This window comes from Leptonychotes weddellii, chromosome 3 (genome assembly GCF_054177405.1).
Source record: "Leptonychotes weddellii isolate Sample4059 chromosome 3, ASM5417740v2, whole genome shotgun sequence".
Taxonomy (NCBI): domain Eukaryota; kingdom Metazoa; phylum Chordata; class Mammalia; order Carnivora; family Phocidae; genus Leptonychotes; species Leptonychotes weddellii.
The window spans coordinates 56981586-56994924 of NC_138371.1; the positions used below are offsets into that span (position 1 = coordinate 56981586).

General features: G+C 35.9%; 1 protein-coding gene across 1 annotated transcript in view; it reads left to right on the forward strand.

The window, feature by feature from the left end:
- Window positions 1-12007, forward strand: part of FASTKD1 (FAST kinase domains 1) — a gene marked incomplete at its 5' end in the record, with an annotated part of 41049 nt that extends 29042 nt beyond the window's left edge. Inside the window, 6 exons of the mRNA XM_081815329.1 lie at window positions 2041-2192; window positions 3473-3604; window positions 3966-4079; window positions 9678-9816; window positions 10680-10794; window positions 11759-12007. Coding sequence (XP_081671455.1) covers window positions 2041-2192; window positions 3473-3604; window positions 3966-4079; window positions 9678-9816; window positions 10680-10794; window positions 11759-11854 — 748 coding nt within the window. The remainder of the gene's footprint in view (window positions 1-2040; window positions 2193-3472; window positions 3605-3965; window positions 4080-9677; window positions 9817-10679; window positions 10795-11758) is intronic.
- Between the last annotated feature and the right edge of the window lie 1332 nt (window positions 12008-13339).

Sequence of the window (13339 nt, forward strand, 5' to 3'; positions counted from 1 at the left end):
GCGCCTGGGTGGCTCAGTTGGTTAAGCGACTGCCTTCGGCTCAGGTCATGATCCTGGAGTCCCGGGATCGAGTCCCGCATCGGGCTCCCTGCTCAGCAGGGAGTCTGCTTCTCCCTCTGACCTTCCTCCTTCTCATGCTCTCTGTCTCTCATTCTCTCTCTCTCAAATAAATAAATAAAATCTTTAAAAAAAAAAAAAGTCTAAACGATTAAGAAGCAGAAAGATATTTGTATAAAAAAAAAAGTTGTACCCATTTTTGAAACATTTTTATTATGAAAAATATCAAGCTTAAGGAAAAAATGGAAAGAATCAAAGAGTGCCTGTATACTCACAGGGCAGACTTAGTAATTGTTAACATTTTATCCTATTTGCTTTACTGTTTCTCTTGCTCTCTTATTTTTTTCGGAACCATTTCACAGTAAGTTGTAGGCATCATGACCCTTCACCCCTAATTGCTTAGGCGTATGCCTCCTAAGAATAATGACCTCTTATATCACCACAATACTATTATGACACCTGAGAAAATTAATAGTCCCTAATATCTAATACACAGTCCATGTTTAAATCTCCCTCATTCGTCTCAAAAATGGTTATTTTGGACCCAGCATCCACTCACTGCATTAGGTTGATACCTCTTTGGTCTTTTATAGTCTAAATACTGGTTGTTGTTTTTTTTCCTTACCCCTGCCATTGACTGACACCATGATATGATAACCATGTCTGATACTACTTTGTGAATAGACAAGTAAAATGGGCTGCTGTGATATGTTTATATTTAGTCATGAATGGGCGTATGCATGTGTGGCATTCATGTATACCTCTTTTTAGTAACATAATTATGTAGAAAGAGGAGATTTGAAACTGAGACTTAGTATGCTCTCCTGGTTGTTCAGTCTTGTGCCAACAACCAGAAGGAAGTGAAAGCACATCTTTTTTTAAAAAATAAATAAAGAGTTTAAGAGAAGAAAGGTTGAGAAATACAGCTTTGATTTTTTTTTTTTTAAGCCTTACCAAGAGAATGTTTGGAAAATTCTTGGATACCTCTATAAGTAAAATTTTAAGTAATGGCATAATAATTTTATTTTGAATAAATACTAGATTTGACAGGTCACTATTAACCTCATTTATGATTTGATCTTGATTTATTAAATAAACTCAGCAAACAATCCAAAAGGAAAGATTTAACATCTTTTTTGTCCTTTCTAAGAGTATTGCTGCCAGTAGGGACCCCTTCCTTCTCATCAGAAATGTCTCTTGGACGAGGCAAATCAGCTAAATAACCTCAATCTTGTACTCTGGGACATGTGCCATGCTGTTGGGTGACAGGTAAGGGAGGAGGTGCTATTTGAAACTTGAGCTTCATATGTGTCTACACTCAGCCCGGATATTTGAGATCCCTAACAGCAGCACAGAATAGTAGTCCAGGCTCTGGAGCTGGGCTCTCAGGGTTAAACCTCACTGCCACTTGCTAACTGTGTGACTGTAGGCAAGTCGTTTAACTTCTCTGTGCCCCTGTACACTTATTTACAAAGCGGAGATAATAATTATTCCTGCTGTATACTGAAATGAGATTTCAATGAGTTAATATATGTAAAGAGCTTAGAATGATACCGAACACATTCTGAGCACTATTATATTGTTATCATCAATACATAGAGACTCAGACCACTTATTACATACACTACTGACCTTTTGTTTTGAGTTCTTTCTCTTTACAAAGCAATTTTTGAAACTTCTTATGAAGTAAAATAATAATATAGGAATATTTACATATCCTTAGCACATAGTATGAATTTATATAAATTGAATTACCCAAGGAGTCAATACCCAGGTGAAGAAACAGTATTACCACAGTGTCCTTCTCTCCTGTCCCCCTTTCCTACTCTACTCCCACCCAAAGGTAAGCACTTCACTACTATCCTGACTTGTAACAGTATAGATTAGCTTTGTCAAGGCTGTGTTTGTATCATTATTTTAAAACCCAGCTTGACCTGAATAAAGTGTGTGCATGTATATGTGAGGTGGCTGTACATTATAATTTTTTTATCTTAATTTTGTTTTAGGTGGATTGGATCCTTTCATGTTAGTGTTTCTTGGTTATTCTTTGGCCATACTTGGATATTTTCCGGAAGATCTGCTGAAGGCAATTTTTAACATCAAATTCTTAGCCAAAATGGATTCTCAACTTGAATGTGTGTATCTACATTTTTTAATTTTAATTTTAATTTTTTTAATGATTTTATTTATTCATTTGAGAGAGAGAGGAAGCACAAGCAGAGGGAGGGGCAGAGGGAGAGAGAGAGAGGGAGCAGCAGGCTCCCCACTGAGAAGGGAGCCTGATGTGGGGTTCAATCCCAGGACCCTGGGATCATGACCTGAGCTGAAGGCTGATGCTTAACCTACTGAGCCACCCAGGTGGCCCTGTATCTACATTTTAATTTATTAAACTCTTACCTATACTTTATATCCAAGTTTCAACTCTACCTATACTAAAGCATTTAAATGTTAACATATTTTTTTTCTGTTTATGAAAGTATTTCCTTCTTACGGAAAATTTGGAAAACAGGAAAGTATAAAATAGAAGATAAAAGATTACTCATAATCTTACTACCAAGTGAAACTACCACTTTTAATAATATTTTGGAGTGTATCTTTCTTTTCTGTCTCTCTTCTGCTCTTATGTGTATGTTTATATATCTATATGTATTTTATTTTATTTTATTATTATTTTTTTTAAAAGATTTTATTTATTTATTTATTTGAGAGAGAGGATGAGAGGAGAGAGAGAGCACATGAGAGTGGGGAGGGTCAGAGGGAGAAGCAGACTCCCTGCTGAGCAGGGAGTCTGATAGGGGACTCGATCCTGGGACTCCAGGATCATGACCTGAGCTGAAGGCAGTTGCTCAACCAACTGAGCCACCCAGGCGCCCCTCTATATGTATTTTAAAACAAAATTTGGATTATTAGTATATTCACTTTTGTATGTTGCCTTTTGTCACTGAACTGTATTTTGAACAGTTTTGCATGCCATTAAATATTTTTTGGTATCATGATTGTTTTAGTGTTTATGTAATCGGCTATGATAGGAATGTAATAACATTTGTTATCATGTAGGTTGTTTCCAATTCTTCATTATAAATAATGATTATTATACATGAATCATTGACCTCATCTTTGTTTCTTTAGGATAGATACCTAAATGTGGAATATTAGGTCAATGAAAATTCTTTGGTGGTATTTTAAAAAATGTAGTTGTAATATTCATGATTAGTGGTAACGACATAGGAGTTAGTCATAATCTTGCCACTGAATAATTTAAAAATATAAAGCATGTGTGTGCAAATGAAACAATTTTATAAGGTGAGAATAAAAGTACTAACAAATAATGGGGATAAATGAATGTGAAAAAAATGGATTGTCTTTGTTAGGTCCAACCTGTCAAAATCAATTAATATTTTGTTTTTGATTTCAGTTTTATGTTCATCTCTAAATATGAAGGTCCAGTTTCGTCTTATGGAATTAAATAGAGCAGTCTGCTTGGAGTGCCCTGAGTATCAGATTCCGTGGTTTCATGACCGCTTCTGTCAACAACAGTATAATAAAGGTTTGCCTTGTCTTTGGGTCAGACAGCAAAATTTAATTCCCAAGTGAATTATTAGTTAGCACCTTGTTAAGCCCAACCTTGACACCAGAGTTACCGAGAGTGCCATGACCTGTTTGATAGAACCATTTTATAGGTGAGATTTGTGTTATAAGAATTTCTTAATATTTAGGACACTAAACCTCTCTGGTAGAGAGCACAGAACTTGTATCGTTCTGAATTTAATACCATTGCATGTGCTATTATATCGAAGCTCTTGTTGAAAATATTAATCTTGATTTTTCGGTTTGTAGAATTGGGTTGATTTTCATTTGAAACTGATGAACTTATTTTAAGTGACCTAATTATTTTTATTTTCATAAAGATATTGGCAGCATGAATGGAGCGCAACAGCAAATTTATAAAATGTTAGCAGAGGTGCTGGGAGGAACCAATTGTGTAAAAGCCTCGGTTCTTACGCCTTATTACCACAGAATAGGTGAGTCTGTGGTAGGTTATTAGGTACTCTCAGAAGACTGAACTAATTAAAGTAGAATCATCTCATCAAATGGAAATTTCCAAACAGACCGAAATAGAAGAGTGCAATGATTCCTCAAGTTCCCATGGGCCAGCTTTGATAACCATCAGCATTTTGTTTTTTTTGTTTTAATTTTTTACCAATCTTTCACCAATTCTAAGTAAAACCGATTCAGATTCACTGAACATTTCTAAATCTTCAAAAGTTTTTTTCCTCTCCACTAAGTACCCTAAAGTCAGGGAAATGACTTAGGATCTTTTCATTGTTTTATGTCAAAAACAAAGTTGGATTATCCACCTGGATGAAGATTTCCATAGGTTTGTGCTCAACTCTAAATAAACTCATTAACCTTCTCAGTCGTCTAGTTGTAGAAGGCATTCTGATTTGGTAGTGGGTGACATAAAATTAGTAGGCTAGCTGATAAATTGGATGGCAACATAAGATTTAAAAAAAAATAGCTAAATTCAAGTGGTGGACTTAAAGGAAAAGATGAAATTTTAAGAGAACATAAACTTTCTAAATTTAGGTTTAGAAAACATCTGCATACATACAGGATGTTATATAGGATTATAAGCCTGATATTAACTAATACTGTAAATGGTTGCCAAAAATCAAATACTATTTTAACCTATGTTATTAATAATAATAAGAAAGCTGGTAGTACCACTGTATTCTGTCCTTCAGGCATTTCTTAGTATTCTTTTTTTTGAGTGTTGCATTTTGTGAGAGACAGTGACAAATGGGGCCTGGAAACAAAGGAGTCTAGAAATCCTGTCTTAGAACTACAGAGGACGGGAACTGCACAGATTTCAATCCTTCAGCAAGTTCCTCAACCTCTGAATATTATTAGTTTCTTCATCTGTAAATGGGGATAATAATACCCGCTTAACAGGGCTAACTGATATATTGTATGAAAAACATTTAGCACTGCCCTTGGAACATAGTGAGGGCTTAATAAATTTTATTAAAAAAAAAAAAGCTAGGAATGTTTAATTTGAAAACTGGAAAAGTTGTGGTGAGCATAACTTACAATGTTTGAAGGATTATTATGTGAAAGAAGAATTAGATACCTATTTCAGGATAAAAGTATGGTAAAAAGTAAAGGAATCATTTTAAGTCAATAAAAGGAGAATTTTATGAGAGATTTGTCAAAAAATGAAATAATGGGCTGCCTTGTGAAGAAGAAATGTTTAGGCAGAAGCTGGATGATCAGATTGTGTGTTCAGAAGACTGAACCAAATTAGTCATTTATACCCCCATCTTGCACTACAAAACACATTTTCTCAGTTGTTTGGTTTTACGTTAGGATTTCATTTGTCTATGAGTGACAGAAATCCACAAATAACAGGAACTTAATAAAGTTTATTTCCTTCTCCCATATGCATAGGGTGTCCAGGGCTGGGATGCCAGTTCCACAAGCCTTAAAGATCAAGATCCTTCTATTTTATTTTTTAAATATTTTATTTATTTATTTGTCAGAGAGAGAGAGAGAGTGTACAAGCAGGGGGAGGGGCAGGCAGAGGGAGAAGCAGGCTCCCTGCTGAGCAAGGACCCTGATTCAGGACTCGATCCCAGGACTCCAGGATCATGACCTGAGCCGAAGGCAGATGCTTAACTGGCTAAGCTACCCAGGCGTCCCAAGATCCTTCTATTTTATTATAAACTACAACCTCAACATGTAGGTAGCTTCCACTTTATGGTCCAAAATGGCTCCTTCTGCTTTAGCCAACACATCTACAATCTAAGCAGAAGGTGGAGGGAAGGAAATGGAAGGGTGTCCTTTTAAGCACAGTTCCTTGAAGTTGCACATACCATTTTTAATTATACCATATGGCCATACTTGGCTATGAGTGAGTTTAGGAAATGTTTTCATTCTGGGTGGCCATGTACCCAGCTAAGAATTAGGAATTCTATTATTAAAAATGAAGGGAAGTATTAGATATTGGGGGACAACTTGAACTCTCTGCAAGAGGGTCGTTTTAAAATGTTGATATAGATCTTCCTTGACTTACCATGGGATTATATCTCAATAAACCCATTGTAAGTTGAAAATATTGAAGTCAAAATGCATTTAGGGGCACCTAGGTGGCTCAGTCAGTTAAGTGTCCAACTCTTGATTTTGGCTCAGGTCATGATCTCAGTGTTGTGAGATCAAGCCCCTCCTGTGGGTCTGTGCTGGGTGTGGAGCCTGCTTGAGATTCTCTCTCACTCCCTCCCTCTGCCCCCCTCTATCCCCCACTTGCACCCTGCTCTTGCACACTCTCTCTAAAAAAAGAAAAAAATGCATTTAATACACCCCTAACATGCTGAACTTCATAGCTTGGCCTAGCCTACCTTAAATGTGCCCAGAACACTTACATTAGCCTACAGTTGAGCAAAATCATCTACAACAAAGCTTGTTTTACAATAAGGTGTTGAATCATCTCATGTAATTTATTGAAAACTGTACTGAAAGTGAAAAGCAATCGTTCTAAGTTTTTTATCCTCACTACTGCTGCCCAGCATCAAAAGAGATCCAAATTCAAAATCTGAAGTATGGTTTCTATTGAATGCATATCACTTTGGTACCATTGTAAAGTTGAAAAATCATAGGTTGGGGACCATCCATATACTGTTAATCTGTACTATTTAAAATATATCTGTATTTTAAAATATACTCCTGTAAAAATAATGCTCACAGAAGGAAACGCACTGAAATATGAATATGAAAATGGTCTGTAATTCCATCTCATAATTTAAAATTGAGCACCAACTTTGTGACAGGCACTGTGGCTGGCTCTTTATTTCTGTTATTTCATTTTATTCTTTTTGTTTTGTTTTTGTTAATGTTTCTTTCAAACTATAAATAGTCCTATCTGTGTAAAACATTTGGAAAATACAGAAAAAAAAATCACGCATAACAAATCATGCATAACGTGTAATTAGTACTGAAACTAAGATTACTCTGTCCCAAGACCATTGTATTTCCAATTCATATTTGTACCTCCTGTTGTCAAGAGGCTTATTTTTATGTGAAATGTATATAAATCATTAAAAAAATATTTAATTGGTAATATTTATGTACATGGATTAGCATAATTAAGACAGTATAATAGTATAATTAATAACTATGGGCTAGGGCCGCCTGGGTGGCTCAGTCGTTAAGCGTCTGCCTTCGGCTCAGGTCATGATCCCAGGGTCCTGGGATCAAGCCCCTCACTGGGCTTCCTGCTCGTTGGGAGGCCTGCTTCTCTGTCTCCCACTCCCCCTGCTTGTGTTCCCTCTCTTGCTGTGTCCCTTTCTCTCTCTGTCAAATAAATAAATAAAATCTTTAAAAATAAATAAATAAATAAATAACTATGGGCTAGAAGCATTGCTTAAGGTTTTAAAAAAAATTCAGTTAAAAAAAATCACAGGATACCTACTTATAGAAAAACCAGAAAGGACAGATAACAAAAGAGAAATTATCATGATATGACCATTGTTTACTTTTGCTGTCTGTTTTTGTAACTGACTTGTTTGAAACCAAAAATAACTTATACTATAATGTTTGTAGCTATGTTTATATATTGCAAATATTTTTCTGTGCCCAGAAATATACATTATTTTTAGTGACTGCATACGTATTTCATTGAATTGAGTAAATGATGGTTTATTTAATCCTTAGGGCTTTTTGTAGGTACATGCATCTGTCAAACAGTGCTGCAATTTTCATATAACAACAGCAATAGAAAATGATATACCTACATACTGTTTATTATGTGTTAGACATTGTTTTAAGTGTTTTATATATACTAAACTTATTATGCCCCTATCAGGTACATAAATTATTCTATTTCATAGATAAGGAAATTGAAGCTGAGACATTATTGTTTGCCAAATGGTGGAGGTTATATAGTTGACAAATGGTGGAGCCAGTATTTGACCTAGGCATTCTAGCTCCAGAATTCATTCTCTCAATGAGAGAACTATATTTCACGTTTGATAATTAGCTCGAAGCTGCTTCAGTGCCCCAGTTTCCCTTATGTATAAAAAGCAGATAATTAAACCTACTCTTCCCTTTTCATTTGTTGTTTCTTTTTTCATTTGTCCTTTTTGTCTTGGTTTAAATACTTTTACAGTTGTTTTTATTACAGAAAAATTTCAAACATATACAAAAAATAGAATAGTATGATGAACTCCCATACAGCATCACCAGTTGTCAACTCACCAGAGTCCCACCTGATCCTTTTCAAGCAAATCACACATATCTTAAAATGTTTATCTAAAAAGATACATAACTACAGTACCATTGTTATCACCCCACCGCCATTCATAAAAATTTCTTAATATCACATAGCTTGTCAATGTTCGAATGTCCCAATTGTCTTCTATATGTTTTATTTTAGTTTATTTGTTAAAATTGGGGTCCAGACATTACATTTGGTTGATAGGCCTTTTTAAGTTCTACCTCTTTCTTTTCCCCTTACAATTTATTTATTGAAAAAAAATTTTTTTTTCACATTCTAGACTTTTCAGTTATACCTCTGTTGTATCTCTCTCTTTTTTTTTTTTTTTTTTAACCTCTGTTGTATCTCTTAACCTGCTCCTGCATCCCTTGTTTTCCTGTAAGTCACTCCTTAGATCTAGAGGCTTGATTAGATTCAGGTTAAATTCAGGTTGGGTTTTTTTGTTTGTTTGTTTTGCCCAGACTATTTCATAGTCGTATGTACTTCTTATTGTATCATATCAGAAGACATATAGTGCTGGTTGTCTTATTTTTGTTATATTAAAGATTTACCAGCTCACCATTAGAAAGTTCTATCAGTTTTTCACCTACAGATTTTATCAGTCATTAAAATTATTGTCTAAATCCATTATTCATTAGGGGTGGTAAAGTAGTGATTTTTTTTTTTTAAAGATTTTATTTATTTGACAGAGAGAGACACAGTGAGAGAGGGAACACAAGCAGGGGGAGTGGGAGAGGGAGAAGCAGGCTTCCCGCCGAGCAGGGAGCCTGATGCGGGGCTCGATCCCAGGACCCTGGGATCATGACCTGAGCCGAAGGCAGACGCTTAACGACTGAGCCACCCAGGCGCCCCTAAAGTAGTGATATTCAACATCTATCATTTTTTCTGCATTAGCTGGAATTTGTCTAAAAAGAACTTTCCCATACCAACTATTCAGTTACTCTTATGTACAGTTCATACAGGAAAGACAGGATACATGTTTGAATCTTTGCCCTTACTAGTTTTCAGATGAGTAGGTTCAGCTTCCTCCAAATGCTACCAAGAGATTTAAGAGGATTAAAATAAAACTCTTAATGTTATTTGACCTATACCAGCACTAAATATAACTCTGTACTAAATACAGTTTAGTAATACTTGCTGGTTGATTTTTATTGATTGATTTTCAAAGAGAGGTGCCATTGGACCAGATCTTATAAAACAAGTTGGATAATTAGGGAGCTGTACATCATTCTTTCATATGTGTGTGTGTGTATACATGTATATCGCTATATGTATACAAATTTAAAATATATCTTAAACTTTTAGCTGTAAGAATTTACTTAATTCATACTGTTGATTCCTGTACTTACAGATTTTGAGTGTATCTTGGATAAAAGAAAAAAAGCTCTTCCATATGGAAGCCACAATATAACTTTGGGAAAACTGCCAGAAATGCACTGGGAATCAAATACCCAAATAACTGGATCAAGACTGCCACCAGGAGCTGAAAGGTAACTTATTTCTTAGTTTCAGATTTTGTTAAACGTTAAGTTTGGCATAATTTAATGAACTCCGTTATCAAGGATCAGTTGTAGGAGAATCTGCTTCTCATTTATCTCCTGCATTCTGCCTCTGTGCCTTTGCTTTTCCTCTGCCTTCAGCATTTATGTCTGTCCTTTACTGTCCAACGCCTGGCAGTCTAACTAAAGTGCTAACCTTCTCATTGTCCTCAGTGGAAGCAAATAGTATCTGCTTTGGAGCTCCCCTACCTCTCCGCTTATCCAGTAGCACTTCTTCCTACACTGTATTGCAGTTACTTAATATGTATCCCATGTTGTTAGACTATAAGCTATTCTCTATGTTTGTATCCCTCACAGTGCCTTCCATATGGTAGTTGCATGGTAAATATATATTGGACAAGGAAACGAATGAAAACATGGAGATTTTTACTCTAATTTGGTGTAAATTATAATGAATAGGCTTACTTGTCATCAATTACTAATTTAAGTAGAAAAATAGAATACTCATTTATATTCATTTGTTTTTTGTATAAATTAATTTATGAAGATGCAACTTTTTTTTCTCCACTTTTTTTTTTTTTAAGATTTTATTTATTTATTTGACAGAGAGAGACATAGTGAGAGAGGGAACACAAGCAGGGGGAGTGGGAGAGGGAGAAGCAGGCTTCCCGTTGAGCAGGGAGCCCGATGTGGGACTCGATCCCAGGACCCCGGGATCGTGACCTGAGCCGAAGGCAGACGCTTAACGACTGAGCCACCCAGGCGCCCATAAAGATGCAACTTTGTTCCTGAAAGGCTTGTAATTATTGTTTCTCGTTTTGATTTCAGAAGCAAATTTTTTTTATCTTCTGTAGGATTGCTCTGGAATTTTTGGATTCAAGAGCTTTTTGTAGAAACATCCCTCACTTGAAAGGAAAATCTGCTATGAAAAAACGACAGTTGGAAATTTTGGGCTATCATGTAATTCAGGTATGAAATACTCATGTAATTTAGCCTCTAAAAAACCCCCCAGGGAACTGGCTGTACATATGTTTCCTTTTTTAAAAATTGGAGTATAATTAACATACAGTGTTTCAGGTATCCAACATAATGGTTCAACAATTCTCTACATTACTCAGTGTTCACCACGATTAAGTGTAGTGATCATCTGTCACCATTTTTTCAGTCTTATGGACTACATTCCCTATGCTCTACTTTTCATCTCTGTGACTTATTTCGTAAGTGGAACTTTGTACCTCTTAATCCCTTTTATCTATTTCACCCATTCCCCCTCTAGCCCCTGACAACCACAGGCCTGTTCTCTGTATTTAAGTCTGTTTTTTTGGTCTCTCTTTTTCTTTGTTCATTTGTTTTGTTTCTTAACCACATATGAATGAAGTCATATGGTATTTGTCTTTCTCTGTCTGACTTAATTTAACTTAGCATTCATTATACCTTCTAGGTCCAACCAGTATGTGTTCCCTTTTAATGTGAAAGTTCTAGAATTACCTTTTTTTAATATTAAAAAAAGTATATTAAAATATCTCTGAAACAGAACATCCTTCATTTTTCTTGAATAGTAAATAAAAATCATTTTATTTTATTCTCTCTAGAAGATCTGTTGGTTTTTTTATTTATCTTATGAGAGGCACTGTGGAGATGGGTAGAGATATAAGAGAAAAAGGCTAGTATATGTATGTTGGAAAGGTAATAGGAAGAATGTCTACTGTTGGTATTGTAGGAACAGGAGGATTAAAGGAACTGTAAGGAAGAAGTAGGTCTCTGGGCTTTACCAGGAAGAAGGACCGACTTGGCTTCTACAAATCGTTTATGTTTATGTAAACTAATTTCACAGGTTCCTACAGCTCGGCTCAGTGGTGCTTACAAGTCTTCCCTGATGTCTTTTTGTTGTTGCTTTAAAATTTCCATTCAAACTACATGGCTTATTTTACAGATCCCGCATTTTGAATGGAACTCTATGGCATTGTCAACAAAGGAAGCTCGGATGGACTACCTGAGAGAACGTATATTTGGAGAAGGCAAATCATGATTGTAGTTTTTATTTAAAATTAGTGACAATGGTGTGTCACAACTGAACTTATTTTAATTAAGTGGCCTGACTCAATGAAAAAATAATAGTACAGAATTGATTGATTTGAAGGTCAGTTGAATACCTATTAAAATAAACAGACATTTTAATTTCTCCAGTATTTCTTTACTATCTGGTTGGGAAATTGTATAAAATTCTTAATATAAAGGACTTGTAGCTTTTAAGAAACTTAAATAGTTTATAATTCATTCTTTGTCTACTAAGTGCCAGAAAGTGTTTTAGATGCTGGGGATATAGCAGTGAATGTAGCGTATTTGCCATGGGTAGAGTCAAACAAAATAAATGAATAAATTACATTATACCATAGATGATACTAAGTGATATGGAGAAAGATTTGGGGGAGAGGGGATAGGAATATTTTGGGTAGGTATAATTTTAAATAGGGTGATCTGAGGACTCACTAAGGTGGTATTTGAGTAAAGACTTAAGGAGGTGAGGCTAACTGGCAGTAGAGTATTCCAGGCAGAGAGACCAATAGGTACAAAGATCCTGAGGTAGGAATATGCCTGGCATATTTGAGAATAACAAGGAATCCTCTGTGGCTAGAGCAGAACAAGTAGAAGGTTGAGGGTAGAAGTGTAATAGGAGAAAAGGTAAAATAGAGTCAAATACATATGACCTGACCTCATGGCTATGGTGAGTGAGATAAGCAGCCATTGGAGAGTTTCTATAAAGGAATGATAAGAACCCATGTTTTAATTGAATCACTTGGGCTACTCTGTTGAGATGGGAAAAGACTGCAGTGAGGCAAGTGTATAAGCAGGGAAACCCATTAGAAGATCATTGCGATAATCCAGACAAAAAATAGATGGTTGGTGGGGCGCCTGGCTGGCTCAGTCAGTAGAACATACAACTCTGTATCTCAGGGTCTTGAGTTCAAGCCCCACATTGGGCATGGAGCCTACTTAAAATAAATAAGTAAAAAATAGATGGTTGGCTTAGAGTAGTAGCTGTGGAAGTAATGAGAAGTGCTCAGATTTTTTTGATGTATTTTGAAGGCAGAGGCAACAAAATTTGCTCACTGATTGGATATGAAGTATGAGGGAAAGGAGTCAAGGATAATTCTAAGTTTTTGTCCTTAGCAACTAAAAGGATGTTATTGCTATTGACTGAGATGGGAAAGTCTACGGGAGGAAGAAGTAGGAGGTGCAGTGGGTGGGAGGATCATGAGTTTGGTTTTAGACATGTTGAGTTTTTGATGCCTTTTTATTTTTTTTAAAGATTTTATTTATTTATTTGTCAGAGAGAGAGTGTGTATGTGTGCACAAGCAGGGGGAGTGGCAGGCAGAGGAAGAAGCAGGCTCCTTGCTAAGCAAGGAGCCTGATGCAGGACTCGATCCCAGGACCCTGGGATCATGACCTGAGCTGAAGGCAGACGCTTAACCGACTGAGCCACCCAGGCGTCCCTGTGATGCCTTTTAAACA